This window comes from Vanacampus margaritifer, chromosome 12 (assembly GCF_051991255.1).
Source record: "Vanacampus margaritifer isolate UIUO_Vmar chromosome 12, RoL_Vmar_1.0, whole genome shotgun sequence".
In the NCBI taxonomy this organism is placed as follows: domain Eukaryota; kingdom Metazoa; phylum Chordata; class Actinopteri; order Syngnathiformes; family Syngnathidae; genus Vanacampus; species Vanacampus margaritifer.
Genome location: NC_135443.1, coordinates 15795568 through 15812064, shown reverse-complemented (window position 1 = coordinate 15812064; position 16497 = coordinate 15795568). Strand labels below are relative to the sequence as shown.

The 16497-nt window shown below is 42.7% G+C and overlaps 1 protein-coding gene across 3 annotated transcripts in view; it reads left to right on the top strand.

Annotated features, from left to right (window-relative positions):
• Positions 1–16497, top strand: part of map3k4 (mitogen-activated protein kinase kinase kinase 4) — a 29606-nt gene that overhangs the window by 8364 nt on the left and 4745 nt on the right. For 2 of the 3 annotated variants that reach the window (XM_077582380.1, XM_077582382.1), the window contains exons 3-18: positions 496–1928; positions 6059–6319; positions 7821–7973; positions 8069–8226; positions 8308–8424; positions 10164–10263; positions 10353–10436; positions 10520–10789; positions 10855–11004; positions 12279–12440; positions 12585–12718; positions 13542–13620; positions 13710–13788; positions 14739–14829; positions 15070–15192; positions 16396–16496. In XM_077582380.1, coding sequence (XP_077438506.1) covers positions 496–1928; positions 6059–6319; positions 7821–7973; positions 8069–8226; positions 8308–8424; positions 10164–10263; positions 10353–10436; positions 10520–10789; positions 10855–11004; positions 12279–12440; positions 12585–12718; positions 13542–13620; positions 13710–13788; positions 14739–14829; positions 15070–15192; positions 16396–16496 — 3495 coding nt within the window. The remainder of the gene's footprint in view (positions 1–495; positions 1929–6058; positions 6320–7820; positions 7974–8068; positions 8227–8307; positions 8425–10163; positions 10264–10352; positions 10437–10519; positions 10790–10854; positions 11005–12278; positions 12441–12584; positions 12719–13541; positions 13621–13709; positions 13789–14738; positions 14830–15069; positions 15193–16395; position 16497) is intronic. The other variant, XM_077582381.1, reaches the window with a different exon arrangement.

Sequence of the window (16497 nt, the reverse complement as noted above, 5' to 3'; positions counted from 1 at the left end):
CAGAGTAGGAGTTTGAGTTATGGCCCACTGAATTTTGAAATTTTCAACCATTTCTGCCTCTTTTTGTAGAATTAGTCCAAATTTGGCAGACCGTAGCTCCCAAACCCCTGCTCCGATTGACCTAAAATTTTGTGTTGTGCCATCTCTATCAACAAATACACTAAGTTTAATTAAAATCAAAATCTGTTTCAAGGTTGAAATTTCAAATTTTTGGTCAGTCAGAGCAGGATTTTGAGTTATTGCCCGCAAAATTTTGACATTTTCCCTTTTTGATGAAAATTGGCACACAAAAAATTGGTGGGCCATAGCTCTCTAACCATTGCTCCGATTGGCCTAAAATTTGAGATTTAGTGTTGTGCCATCACCAAGTCTCATTAAAATCAGCTTGGTTAAAATTTTCCGATAAATTTTTTTGGGGGGTGGGGTTATTTGGCATGGAATGACCCTGGTGCCTGCCTATGTTTTGCTAATTGAGCGGTTCTGTGTGTGTTTCAGCGGACCTCAGCCCATCTGTCCAGAAAGAAAACCCTCGTCCAACAGAGACGCCCGAGGAACACACCAGCTACAAGCAGGGCAAGAAGCAGAGGGCCACCCTGCGCTCCACTGAGAGAGACCACAAGAAAACCTTTGAGGGTTCCTTCATGTTGGATCCGCTGTCCAAATCAGGCCCTTTCGGCGCCCTCAGCATGGACCCCAGGAAGCACTACCTGAGCTTGGGCTGCAGCAGTTGCAAACTCCCCGTGTCCATGCCCCACATGGCCCGCACCCACCGGCAAACCTCTCGCACGGACTGCCCGGCAGACCGCCTCAAGTTCTTCGAGACCCTGCGGCTGCTGCTCAAACTCACGTCCATGTCGTCTAAGCGCAAGGAGAAGGAGCAGCGAGGCCAGGAGAACATGGCCTACATGGGCCACAACAACGAAGTCATCTGGCTGGAGCTGCAGGCGTGGCACGCGCGCCGATCCATCAGCGACCAGGACGTCTTCCTTTTCACAGCTCGCCAGGCCATCCCCGACCTCATCAACGAGGTGCTACATTTCAAGGTGAACTACGACAGCCTGAGGCAGGCTCAGTGTTCAGGGTCCCCAACAATTCACGCGGACTGCCGAACTATTAGGACTGATCCGAATTTAGACTGTAAAGATAAATGCAAGTCGGCTGTAGTGGAGAGCAACCACTGTGGAGTGGATCCCTGGAGCTTTAGCACTTGTCCCTCGTCTGTCATGAATTCAGCAGAGCTTCAGGGGTCAGGCGCCGACGGCAGGGATCACCTACAAAGGCAGCGGCTGGCCTTTGATCAGGTCAAGCGTGTTATGGAGCTGCTGGAGTACGTGGAAGCGCTGTACCCTTCCTTACAGGCCCTGCAAAGGGACTACGAGAAGTACGCGGCACGGGACTTCCAGGGCAGAGTGCAGGCGCTCTGTTTGTGGCTCAACATCACCCAGGACCTCAACCAGAAGCTGCGCGTCATGGCCACCGTCCTGGGCCTTCGGGACCTGTCTCGCATCGGCTGGCCCGTCTTTGAGATCCCGTCCCCTCGCTGCTCTCACGGCAATGAGGACGACGACGACGAGGAGGAGGAGGAGAATGACTCCACCGCCACGTTCACGGCGGAAAGCGACGGGGATGAGGAGGAGGAGGAGATGGCGGAATGTATCCTAGCTGAGGGAGAACTTTCCCCAACTCTGACACCCAAATTTGCCCAGCTGTTGTCAGAGGAAGAGTTTCTTCCTACGGTAGCATCGGGGATTCCCGAGGCAACGGGAGCAGAGGGCGTGTTCTGCCCCACAGCCATATACAGGCCCTTTGTGGATAAAGCACTGAAGCAGATGGGACTGCGCAAACTCATTCTCAGACTGCACAAACTGATGGACCGCTCTCTACAAAGGGCCCGGGCGGCCCTGCTGCAACACACACCTGCACTGGAGGTAAGATGCTCATCTTTTCCTTCACATTTCATAGACTACGTTTACATGCAGTCAATATTCGGGTTAACTTATTCAAATCCAAAAACGTATAAATTTGTTTTTTAATACTTTGGCTTTCACTCCCAAAATGTATTTATATGGGGGTTTTTTTTACGCTAGAGCATACAGAAGTCTTTGATACAGCTTCTGACATGAAGAGGTCGCTTACAGCAATGGTAGTTATTAGGGGTGGGCGATAATCATCGTCATCAATATTATTGTCAACTTGGGTCTCACAATGTCCAGTTTTACATTATCAAGTTTTAATACTATCTCTAAATGGGGGGGGTTAGCTCAATTGATTGGCTGCAAAGTAGAAGGAAGTGATGAAAGTTCTCATTTGGCGAATTAGCGCGCATAGATGACAGAAAAGGAAGTGATCCGTCTTCATTCTGCAAATCAGCGGGCAGGATTCAGTCACGTGACTCGGCAGCGCCAGCTATGGGAAGACGGGGCGGAAGTGTTTACAAGCGAAAACATGGAATTTGAAGTCTCGTTTTAGTGACAAATTTAATAGAAACTTAGCAAGACTTAAGTCCACGTCCGTAGCCTGGAAATTATTTGGGGTTGACGAGCAAAATAACATCGTAACGTGTGCCGATAAACGCTTTCCGTGAAAAGCACTTCTGCTCCACCACGGACCATATGGAGGATTACATGACTTTGCGACTCCACAAGTATGACTACCGCTCAAGAAAAGAGAAGTAAAGCTGCCAAACTCAATCAGAAAAACCTCACTGCATTGAGGTAACACACACTGTCATGATTGACGAAGCAAGTAAACGTTGGCGATGCCTCAAGAACGCCGCCGTTATGCAAGCGGGTAAAAGTTGACCGAATGTTCCGCATTGTTTTAAAATTCAGTTTTTACACGCATCATAGCTACATTTGCCACTATATCACGTGTATTATGTGCAGGACAGCTTTGGAAATTGCGTGTCAAAAGGTAGCGGCTGCATTTGTTGTCATAACAATATATGCAGGATGGCTATGGCTCTCTCTCACAGTATATTCACTCCATCACCATCAAATCACCATCACCAAAAATCCCCCCCATTCTGACTGCTGTAGTAAACAGCTTTTGTCGTTGTGATTACTGTAGTATTTATTTGGTCCACCAGTACTTACTGCAGATTAAAATGTGATGATGTGATTGGGTGAATGCGATACATTGTAACAGCTTTGGGCACCAAATGGTGTAGTTAAAAGCGCTATATAAAAAACTGTTTATTTACCATTTACCAGATCTGTTATTATGGAATAAAAAAAAGACATTTAATTGACAAAGATTCCGAAAAATTGATGAAAACACCCTATATAGCCTGGAAATGATAATAAAGCTTTCGTTGTTAAATTTTGCCGTAGAATATGGTTGTATAATGTTTTGTAGAAGATGCATTAAGCAAATTAAAATATAAACAAGAGCTGTTGTTCAAAAACGCGGTCTATTATTATTCTGTGAAGCGAGTGCAGATTTACAAGATTTTTTTTTTGTAAAATATCGTCAAAATCTCGTTATCGTTATCGAGTTGTTGTTTTTTTTTAATATCAAGATTTCTTTTTTTTTTGCCAATATCGCCCACCCCTAGTAGTTATTACAAAAAACGGCCAGCAGGTGGCAGAAGAGTATAAGAGCTTATCCAGGGCCATGTTGCAACAAGCTCTTTTTGCCAGTGTTTTCAACAGGTTTGTGAATAATGATGAAACTTAGCTATATTCTAATGCTAATTGCTGCAAAACTGAAACAAATACAAGTATACTTTTCTTTCCTGATAAAATAAGAGACTCTAATCTTTCTTTTGGTAGGTTCCATGTTTTTATGGCAATAGAACAAAATATTCTGTGGACCTTGCAAAATCAGTCAAAATTTTGTAAAACAGCCGGGAGCGAAGGGGGTTGCTTCAGTGAAAATGGCTGGGAGTGAATTAGTATTGAGGTCAAAATTCTGGTTTCTGAAACACTCGGGATAACCTGTTTACAACGCCATCAATTAAATAGATTTCATTCGCGCTTTTAACTCTCTAAGGACAATACAAAACTTATATTCAGGTCACTCCCCACGCTAATAAAGTAGTTGCTTTTCTCCATGCTCCAAGTGTGCTGCTGTGCACAGACTTAATACACACATACGTGTTTTTATATATATTTACACACTGTGGCATTTTCGCCATTAGAGAAATAACGTTAAAACGACGCGAAGAATTCCTTGTTTTCAAGTTAGGCTCGCTTGGCCACCGCTCATGCAAGTAGTTCCTGTGCTCAAAAAGACCCAAGATTTCTTGCGAATAGAGCACATGCAGAACACAAACCATCAGTACCCTGATCGTGTGACCAAATTGTCTGCTTAGAAAAGGGTTTACCTGTTTTTAGCATATTTGGGATTTTAAAAAAAGAATAAGCGCATATTCTGCTTTTTGTGCGTGTTTACATGACCTTTCAAAACCCAAATATTGTCAATATTCAGGTCTTGAAAGGGTTATTGACTGGAGGTAAACGTACACATAGACAGATTGATGAATTAGGAATGAGCATGATAACCGATTAATCAATTGTATCAGTTGTGTGAAATTGATCGAATGGCGCCTTGAAACAATTGCATCAGAACGGAGTGCTCCATTTGGCCCCAGTGAACAGAGGCCATATTGATTTAATCTTAACTAGTTTGCCTTCCGAAGTTGTCAGTTATGGGAAGTTGAGCTGCATCCAAGCAGACCAACTTCTCCACGCAGCATTATTCTGCTCGGTATGAAATCGGAGTACAGGGCGTTCACAGAGAAATACTCCCATCCCATCAAAAATATTTAAGAACTATTTTAAGGTGCTTATCTCCAATGGTGTTAAAAAAGTCTACACACCCCTTTCCAAATGGCAGATTTTTGTGATACAGTATAAAAAATGAGACCAAGATATAGATATACAGTAATGATCCCGCCTAGCCCCCCGTCCAATCTCCTCGTCTCCTTGATGGAATTTTTGGTGGGATGAGTTAGCATGTACACAGAGGAGCAAGGACCTATGACGAGAAATGGGATAAGCCCCTGTCTCCACAGTGAAATTAACACAAGTTTTTGTAAGAAAAAATCTGGAGAAATTCCAGGACCCCTGCCATAAATTTACCTTCATTTTAACCCTTTGTCAACTGACTTGCTTGCGCTTGTACTTAAGCCGGCCAAACCAAAATATGACTTTTTTTCCCCCTCCTGAATTCAATGTCATTCAAGAATATTAAACATTTAAGAATGAAAGTTATTATGCTAGTACATATACAGTCCCATAAACAAGAGGGGGCTGCAATATGATTCTCGACATGCATTTCTCCCCCTTAGTTTTACACATCTATTTTGCACATGCAAAGCAGTATAATGTTACTTAACTTTGAAGAGTTCTCGCAGCTGATATCAAACTATCTCACCATTACCCAGTGAAACAGTAAAAAAACGTTGAGATTTCAGAAGCTTATCAGGCCACAAAAAATATTTCCATTCTGATTATGTTGGCTGTACTGTAACTTGTCATTTCAGGCGCCACAGTGAGGTTGGCGTTTACCACTGTGACTCTCGGAAAGATTAGGAGGCATCCACAGTCATTCTTTGTACAATTCCTGCCATGGTCAAACTTAATTTTCCGTGTTGCGCAACACAAAACAGATGAATCTTTTCATTTCTCCTTTGGGAGCAGTTGATTTTGCGGCACAGAATCTATTTTTGAAATTGGTTTGACCTATATTGGCATTCAGTGGGGTGCATGAAAAGGACAAGAAGGAGCCATCTTAACCAAAATGTACTTTACCGCTTCCTACATAGCCACCACTTTCATGTCTGAATGGTATCCTTAGTGTTTATGAAGGTACAATGAATGGATAATAAAAATCTACCATTGTGATCTAGCACGCCTTAAGTTTTTATTTTTTATTTTTTTTAATTTGTCCATAATTCCTTTGTAACACGTTTTCCCATATGTGTTAGAGTTATTTTGTTATGGTCCAATGAAAACAAGGTTGAACCTTCTGGCTATAATTTCCAAAGTTACGTTTTACACAAGCACAGCACTGCTTGTCTCCAAAATAACACTATTTTGCAACCCTTTTGCAGTTTGCAGACTTCCCAGACCCCATGCTATACAACGACTACCTTCCGGAGCTGTCCCGCCACGGCTCCTGCAGCGGTTCGGCTGAGCCAGAACTCGGAACGGACCAGTTGTCCTGGGAGGATTTGCTGGACATGGACCTCCCATCCTTTCGGCCAGCCTTCCTGGTGATCTGCAGAGTCCTCCTCAATGTCATCCACGAGTGCCTCAAGCTGAGACTGGAGCAGAGACCTGCTGGAGAACCATCTCTACTCAGTATCAACCAGGCAAGGAGGAACTGAAACACTCACGTCTATTTGTCTGTCCTTCCTTCCTTTCTTCCATCCTTCCGTTCTTCCTTCCTTTCTTCCGTCCGTCCTTCCTGTCACCATTTAGTATAGAGGCCTCCTTCCTTCCTTGCTGCCGCCATTCGGTAACAAGACCTTCCCTCCTTGCTTGCTTCTTGCTTGCTTCCTTCCTTGCTTGCTTCCTTTCTTGCTTGCTTGCTTCCTTTCTTGCTTGCTTCCTTCCTTGCTTGCTTCCTTCCTTTTGTCCTTCTGTCCTTCCTGTCACCATTTAGTATAGAGGCCTCCTTCCTTCCTTGCTGCCGCCATTCGGTAACAAGACCTTCCCTCCTTGCTTGCTTGCTTCCTTCCTTGCTTCCTTCCTTTCTTGCTTCCTTCCTTGCTTGCTTCCTTCCTTGCTTGCTTCCTTTCTTGCTTGCTTCCTTCCTTGCTTCCTTCCTTCCTTTTGTCCTTCTGTCCTTCCTGTCACCATTTAGTATAGAGGCCTCCTTCCTTCCTTGCTGCCGCCATTCGGTAACAAGACCTTCCCTCCTTGCTTGCTTGCTTCCTTCCTTGCTTCCTTCCTTGCTTGCTTCCTTGCTTGCTTCCTTGCTTGCTTGCTTCCTTGCTTGCTTCCTTTCTTGCTTGCTTCCTTCCTTGCTTGCTTCCTTCCTTTCGTCCTTCCGTCCTTCTGGTCACCATTTAGTATAGAGGTCTCCTTCCTTTCTTGCTGTCGCCATTCGGTAACGAGACCTTCCTTCCTTGCTTCCTTCCTTGCTTCCTTCCTTCCTTCCTGTCGCCATTTGGTAACTGGTCTTTCCTTCCTTGCTTCCTTCTTTGCTTCCTTCCTTCCATCCTTCTTGTCACCATTTAGTATTAAGGCCTCCTTCCTTCCTTGCTTGCTTTCTTGCTTCCTTCATTCCTTCCTTGCTGTCGCCAGTCAGTAACAGGGGCTGTATTGTAGTGCACTCTTTTTGTTGCAAAACGGGGACCAATGTCGTGTTCAAACTTTTATTATCAAATGCCATTTCATGTCTGTGTGAGGGTCAGATGTCCCAATATTTTTGACCATGTTGTTTATAGTTATAGTCACCCTGATAACAGACAAACCAATGTGATCAATCATAGCCATTCCGTGTCAGTGTCACTATAGATATCAGGTCGATACCGACCTTATTTTAAGGTATCGGGTATTCGTGGAGGCTGGCGATACCAGCCACCGATACTCAAGGCAAAAAAATAAACATTGAGTAAGTCCTCCATTGCAGTAGTTGGCGCTATTCTGACAGCTTTACACATCGGCGGATCATCTGAGTCATAAAGAAGGCTCTTTGTTCACAATTTTTCATAATTGTGTTAAATGAAATTGTAACTATCAAAAGTAAAGGTATCGGTGCGTACCTACTCAAAGGCATCGGTCTGAGAAGAAGAAAAAAGAGAAAACAAATCAATGTGTTTCATTCCTTTTCAAAGGTGCTAACATCATCATGTTTACATTTTGCAGTTGGTGCGCGAGTGTAAGGAGGTTCTCAAAGGGGGTCTCCTCATGAAGCAGTATTATCAGTTCATGTTGCGCGGCGTGGTCACTGATGCTAAGGGCTTGCAGGCCAACACCAACATTGACGAATTTGAGGAAGAACTGCACAAGATGCTTGTGGTAAGCGGCATCACCTCCCCCCTTCCCTACTCTGTTGAGAATGTTCCGTACGCATGATTGTCAGTGTCCTGACCACTGGAGCGCATGTATTCCAGGTTTACTTTGACTACATGCACAGTTGGATCCAGATGTTGCAGCAGCTGCCTCAGGCCTCTCACAGCTTAAAGAACCTACTGGAGAAGGAGTGGCACTTCACCAAAGATATCACCCCATACATCCGTGGAGGGGAGGCCCAGTCTGGGAAGCTTTTCTGGTTAGCGTTACTCTTCCATGGCCTCATTCAAAGCCTCTTAGTCATACACACGGCTTTGACAAGTTATTTTTTCCTTTTAAGTGACATCGCTGGGATGCTGCTCAAATCCACTGGAGAGTTCCTTGATGCCGGCCTTCAAAAGAGCGGCAATGAGTTTTGGGAAAGTGCCGACGACAGCGCTGCCTCAGATGAGATCAGGTAAGCGCTTTTTTAACCTTGTCGTCGCTGGTCACAACATTAGGTACAATCAAAATGAGATCCAATACAAGAGTTGTTTAAAAAATACCAAACAAATGTTTGTCTATAGAATATACAGACGCTCCCCTACTTACGAACATTCGAGTTACGAACAACGGTACATACGAACATTTCTGCGCGTACAGTATGTCGAAAAATGTTCGGAAAGAGATGCTGTAAGTTAGATTTTGTATTGCGCGTAGTGCTTCTTTCCGCCGCTAATACCGACGATTGGCGCTGTGAGAGCTCATTGGAGGCTGAGTAACGTGGCGAGGAGGAGGAGGAAGAAACGTCGGTCCCCATGAAGCAGGAAATAACTTTTGAAGCCGATTCCAGCGACGACGAAGAATCTCTCATGATATAAAATCCTCCTCTTCCTCCTCCTCCATCATCTCCTTAAGCATCGAGTACATCTTCCAAAAGTAAGTTAAACTTCATTTTATTTATCTTACTACGTACATGTACATACTGTGTGTGTCTCTCGCTCTCTCTCTCTAACATACGTAGTACAGTACAGTACTGTACGTATTCTCTCCATTTTATTAAAAGTTTTTTTCAGTACAAACCAATGCAGGTTACTTGTACAAGCCTTAAACATACTTATATAAACCTTCAATATACTTATATAGGCTTTAAACATAAATTATAATACAAAATATAGCACTGAAGCAACTTACGAACAAATTCACCTTACGAACGATCCTCCGGAACGTAACTCGTTCGTAAGGTGGGGAGCGTCTGTACCTTTTAAATAACAATGCAATAAACGTAAAGCTAGTCACACTCCTTGTTGTCAGTGTTGACTGCCTTCCGTTTCACCAGTGACCTCAATGTGTATCACGTCGTGGTCGGATTCCCCAGAAGAGGAACGGCAATATGAGCTGTATGATTCCTCCACTTTGACACACAGATTTATTCCCTTTCAAGTCAGCTACATTTTATTTTTAGAGCAGTTTAAAAAGAAGAAACAGGGTGCTCATAGGCAAACATAAAATGTTGCGATAATTAGACAACATAAAAGTTTAAAACAGTAAAAACAAATAAGACAGTTTAAAAAGATGGGCAGAATCTCAGGAGAGTTGTGTTGAAAGCTGAAGGATAAAAAAGTGTGTTTTAGAAATGGACAGTGAGGGGGATTGCGATTGCCTAATATGCAACGGGAGGCCATTCAATAGTTTGGGACTAGCAACAGAAGAAGAAAAAAAACTCCCTCCCTCCGGTATCTCCAAATTGATGATGAGACAGGAACATGACTCAAGTCTCCACTGAGGAACATGAGGCCACTGAGATGCTGAATTAGTAACCTTGCGATCACAGCACGCATGACATCACTGCCGTTGGCTGCATAGTTGAAAAGGTAAACAAACTACTGTAGTTTACCAACAGCTGTTAGTTCGTCCGTTGGTGAGCCACGACACAATCCCCATAATGAACAATGGAAGGAAATTGTTCAATTATTTTTTTCCATTTTGTCGTCTCACTTTACTGTATTTCCTTAAGCACCAGCTTGACTCCATATCTGCTCCAGGATGCTTTTTTTTTTTTTTTTTGCAGAGAGGTCGTTCAAAAAATGGGCACTCTTACTTTGTGAAGACAACTTTTAGTGGATCTCTCATTAGCTTGTGCGGGCTGCTATAATCTTGACAGTTTGGGTTTTTAATTGGGCAATTATGACAAGTCACTTTCGAAATCCTCCCAAGGCGATCGGTGATCGAGACCAGTCGGTCACTCAAAGAGCTGTTTCATGAGGCCAGAGAACGAGCGTCCAAGGCGCTGGGCTTTGCCAAAATGCTGCGCAAGGTAAGCTGTAATGTCGCCTTAGAACTGAACAGAAGAACTGAAATTGAAAAGCCGAGGGTGTGTGTCTTGACTCCCCACATTTGCCGCAGGACTTGGAGGTTGCCGCAGATTTCAACATCACTAACGGAGTGGCGTCTCTCCTGGAAGCTCTGAAGAAGAGAAACTATGTGAAGGTGTGTTTACGTTCCCTTTTGTCACTTCCAATCTGTCTATCATGAAAGTCGAAGCATGTTCCTCTGTGTCTTCTGGACCTCAGGTCCAGATTCCTGGCCTGGAGGAGCTGCAGGTGTTCGTTCCATGTGGCTTGCTGGCTCAGCGGCCTCTCATCCTTCAGCTGCTCAATGCCGCCGCAGGAAAAGACTGCTCCAAAGAGCCTGACGAAATGGCGGAGGATGAGGCCTACCTGCTCATGAGCAAGCACCGTGCAGGGGACTCGATTATCGATTCGGAATGGGCCCAGTGGGACGGAGAGCAGCTCAAACTGGTTCCCACGATGGAAATCGTCGACACTCTCAGGGCCATGAAAGTACGCGAAGCATTCTTGATCTGCGCGGTTGAGCGTGACCTCATCATCCCCGACTTTGACCTCAGGTGGAGAACATGCTCATGATCGTGATGCAGTCGGCTCACCTGGTGGCTCAGCGGAAGGCCGTCCAGCAGTCCATGGAGGACGTGCTCACTCTCAGCCGCGAGCAAACGTCCAGTCAGCCTCTTATCGCCAGCGCTCTGGAGGAGCTCAAGGTGCTTACATAACCGCAACCTTCAAAATACGCACATTTCTGCACGGCTCCTCGTATGCAGAGGCAACAGTTCAGTCTCAAAATACACGCTCTCGTCGAGTCAAATCTCTCAGGCTGAGCATAAAATCAACTACAGGGGTGGGCAAACTTTTTGTTAGATTTCACAATGGAGATGTGGGGTTGGCTGTTAGTAGATGAGATTTAAAAAGTAATATTTTCATTATAATGCTGTCAAATGATTTTTTTCCAAAACTAATTAATCACACATTATTAATCGCAATTAATCACATTTTTATTGCTACTATTTTATACAAAGCTTGTAGCATTTTTAGTTGAGTAAAATCTTGGAATTAATTAGAATCATCAAATAGATTCAAGTATACAGTAACTGTAATGACCAAACACAGCTCAGCTCTTGAAAACAGGGGAGCTGTGATTGGTCGTTACCTGAGCCCTGAACAACTGTGATTTCATTTTCAGTCAACAGCAACTGACAAAATGGCCGACCCCTGAGATGGATAAAAACGGCAGAATTTTGCTGCTTAATTCATATTCCACAAATGCAATATTAATCGGAATACCGTGGTTTGACTAGTGGGGCTGCATAGAACATGTTATTGTAAAGAATATTTTTGGGTTGACTTCCCTTTGAGGAAAATTTTTAATTTGGCATATACAGTATAGGTCTTTCCTTAAAATGATCTGTCATTTTTTGTTTGTGGAAATTTTATATATCAAAAGTACTAGTGGTATTCGTACTTGGTATTGGTGACTACTCGAGTACTTGTACTGGTTTCGATCTGAAAAAAATATTAAAAAAAAAAAATATATTTTTGTTTTGATAATGAATTAGGTAAATGGATAAAAAAGGGTTCAACCAAATTTAGGAAAAGTGGCTCTGCAAAAAATATTACAGGCCTCCTGATCATGTGAGTGCCCTGTGGGCCACTTTGAAGAACAGAGCAGGCCGTATGTATGTAAAAGAAAAATGTTATTGTTCGAATGTTGTATCTTTGTGCAACTTCAGAGGTGCTTTTTTTTGGTGCTTCCCATAAACATTTATTTTAACTCTGAATTAGAATACTACTGTAGTAGTCCATGATGACATACTGTATTATAGATCAAACAATTGGGCTAAAATCAAAACAATAAATGAAAATGTTTCATGTAATTACACAAATGAATTATACTTACCTGTACTTGCATACTTACTATTATAAAACTTAGCAATTAATTTCTCCCCCTTTGTGTCTATTTTTGTGCATGTGCATTTAGGACGAAGCCCTGCAACTCTGCATTAAAATCAGCTCAGCCATCGACCGAGTGGAGTACATGTTCACATCGGAGATCAAGGCCGAGGTGGAGGAGTCCGAGTCGTCCACTTTGCAGCAGTATTACAGAGAGGCCATGATCCAGGGCTACAACTTCGCCTTTGAGGTAAAAAGCAACAAAGGCGTACAAATAAATATACAGTGGTGACTAGAATGTTGCATTTGAGGAAATGAAATTGTGATCTTTTTATGACCTCATTGATGCACTGTATAATATTTCACGTTAAATATAAAGTGTTGTTGTCCACAGTACCACAAGGAAGTGGTCCGCCTCATGTCAGGGGAGTACAGGCAGAGGATTGGCGAGCGCTACATAGCCTTTGCTCGAAAGTGGATGACGTACGTCCTGACTAAGTGCGAGAGTGGTCGCGGCACCAAGCCCAGGTAAGACTCCGACGAGTGTGACGTCATGACCTTTCTTCTTTTATAGCACGGGGACAGAGGTCACCCAGCCTTTGTGTGGATCTCAGCAACCATTCATTGGTATCAGCGTGTTGCTTGATGTCTGTTGGCGCTCACAACAAACTTGCAATGCACTTATGAATAAGCCGCCCTACTGGTGTATCAAGATTCACTATCTCCATTGAACTTTAAACACTTCCAACTCACCATGCACCCTCATAAACTAATTATTTGTCCTGCTGTGTGGTATGTTTGGAATTTTAAGCAACACATCTAATCTAATGAGGACCAATACAACTGACGGTGCTAAATTTGCAAATATTACACAGTTTTGTTTGACACTGTCTTAGAGGTTTATTTTTAACATGTTTATTGAAAAGTTTTAATTTTCATTCAAAATCTGTCATGTCATTTGACAACTTGAATCATGCAATTTATTGGTTAAAATATGGTCTCTAAGTTTTTGCTCTTTTTAGTTTTTTAACATGCTCCCACGGCTAGTCTGTTTTACAATAACTGCAGTAATAACAATATCGCACAGTGATGCTTTTCATAAGATTGTCTAATATCCAACCGAAACTTGTGTACGAGCCAATTTCTCATCATCTGTGACAGCATGTAAGCCACAATTTAGACCACCGAAAAAGAACCGCTAAAGAATTGACTTGAATTGACTGAGATGCTCATTCCAGCATGTGAGAACAACCTCAAGACAAAGCAAAGCAATTCCCGATTTTGTATAGAATCAGATTTGAATGTTTACTGTCAATATGTTTACTGTCAATTGTTCCACTTGTTTCCACAGGTGGGCCACTCAAGGCTTTGACTTTCTTCAAGCTATTGAACCTGCCTTCATATCAGCATTACCAGAGGAGGACTTCCTGGTAAACAAGAAAAGAAAATCTCTTTAACTAATCATCTCAGTACGCTTGAAATGATGTTGCTGGATTGACTACTGGTTTTCTCCCTGCAGAATTTACAAGCGTTGATGAACGAATGCATCGGACATGTGATTGGCAAACCTCATAGCCCGGTCACTGGCCACTACATGGGTGAGATAATAAAAATAATCCACTTCTGCTGCTTCCATTTGAGGATGAGTTTTTATGTTCTATGGTGTGTTGTGATACAAAGCCGACCACCATTGCCATTAAATGAAGCATTTCCATAATATTTGCACAGACACTGGGAGCACATACAATTGTCATTTACAAAGACATCATTGCCTAGCAGTGATCTTTAGGTGAAGATGATTCATCAAGACATAGAAATATTTAATATTGTATTAATCTAGTCAATACATTATGAATCACAAGTTTTCTTACCGTTAAGGAAATTAAAATTGCACAATGGCTTTATTTTTTCTTGACGTATTTTACATTTTAGAAATATAGTTCCAGCCTTTGTGGTTGATTTGGTTTTGTTTATTTAGTTTATCATGAATGGAACTTTCTCTGAATGCTGAGGCTCTTCACACGTGAGCTGCTCTCTAAGTCCCTTTCCCGGATTCAAGTCAACCTTCAACATTTATTGACAATAATGTTATATGTGACCTTACTAGTCTAAACATGACATTCTGATTAATATTACATTTGTGGAATATGAGTTATGAAGCAAAATCCATCCATTATTATCCATCTCGGGGCGGCCATTGTGCTACTTGCTGTCGACTGAAGATGACATCAATGTTGCTCAGGGCTCAGGCAACGACCAATCACAGCTTACCTGTTTTCTGAAGCTGAGCTGTGATTGGTTGTTACCTGAGACCTGAGCAACATTGATAACATTTTCAGTCAACAGCAAATGGCAAAATGGCCGCCCCCTGAGTTGGAAAAAAACGGCTGGATTTTGCTGCTTAGCTCATATTCCACTAACACAATATCACCCAGAATACCATATTTTGACTTGTGGGGCTGAATAGAATACATTATTGTAAAAAAAATAAAAAATAAAAAATTGTGTTGCCTTCCGCTTTAAACTCTGCATTTGTTTGTATTTCCAGCACCCAGAAGTAGCCCTCGGCCTAAAGTTCCTCGCTGTCACAGTGACCCACCAAATCCAAATCTTTTCATCCCTAATGCCGAAGGGTTCAGGTTGGTGATTAGTCACTCATTGAAGAAAACGGTTTTGTTCTTTCCTTCATTGCTTCATTGCTTCTGGCTCCCTTTGCTTCTAATGACTACTAATGGAGCATGTGTGTGTGTGTGCTCATGTGAGTGTGTTTGAGTGAAGCACCCAGCCACATATCCACACTCACGTTCGCGCACGTCCGACTGAAGACAACTGGCTCCTCCCAGGTGGAGCTCTTCAGTGTGTCTGTTTTTACCACGCAGCTCTCGAAGTCTCCCCTGCGACCTCCGGAATCAGCTTTTCCCCAACGGCCCTCGGCCCATCCCACAGGGCCCGGGGGAACACGGACACGCCAAAGCTCCCGGCGGCACCCCCAATGACGTCAGGTAGCCCTTCTCCCCTGGTCGGCCACGAGAAAGAAAACAAAAGGCCAAGACATCCTCAACCAAAATCTACTCACAGCACTTTGCATTTCTGTACATTGAAAAAAAAAACAAAAAAACATCACGTTCACACAAAAGGTGTCGTTATTTTGCTGCCTTCCTTAAATTTTTTTAATTGACTTAAGTGATAATAAGGTGTTTCCTGAGAGTAACATTTGCTGCTGGACTTATGCAACGAATTTGTGAAAAATGGAAGTGAATAAAAAAAATCTTCAGTTTCTACATATAGTAAATTTTAATATGCACTCTTTTTTTATTAGTAGCCTTGGAAAATTGACAACTTGTGCGTAATGCGTATGCACAATACAGAAAATCAGTCAATCCAGTACAAAGATGATTTTTTTTTTGTTTGTTTTTGTACGTCCCAATGCCACAATCAATCAGGTTTTCATAAGTCACGTGGTGTCAATGGAAGCAACTGCCTGCTGCGTTGTGTGTGGGAATGACAAGAATGGGCTGCTTTTAGTGCTTCAATGCGAATCTCTTGCTTTTGACGCTGGTGACGTGCTGCCACTAGACCTTTGCCTCTGCTATTAATTTTCTGATTTCATGCTGAATGCTGAGGGACAACATGTGCGCAGCTGCTTTCATGTGTCAAATGGTTGTAGCTTATATGCTGAGAAAAAGTATGCATTTGCTAAATAGTTTAACGGATGTATTCATTATTTGATTGGAAAATTATTGGAAGAACAGTGAACTCCCAGAGGGGGATACACCTGCAGTAGGTGAAAAGCCGTCAATAGAGACGCCTATACATTAAAAAAAAGTTTTACCCCATCCATGTGGTTTAAACACATTAAAACAGATTACAACACACGCCTGTTCATTTAATGTCAGACTCGCACAATTCTCTAAATATGCTTCGGGCTTTGTCACGCTCATAGGAAAATAACTGGACATACAAAACTAAAGAGAGTCATACATTGTTTAAATGAACACCAAAATGTTCAACAAAAGCACATTTCCATCTCATGAAAGCAAGCTAGTTTAATGCTAACATATTAGGCTAACAGAAATTAGCATAGATGTTACAGTGATTACAAACCTTAAAACAACTGCTTCTACAGTAGAACGGGGGTTCACTGTATCCCAAGTTTTGTCAACTATACTTAAAAAAAAAAAAAAAAGTCTACCGTGTCCTTGCAGGGTATCCAGTTTCCACGAGAACGACCGCCTGTCAACTGTTGCAGCAGAGTTGAATTTCAAGTCGCTGAGCCGCCATTCAAGCCCCACAGAGGACAGAGAAGG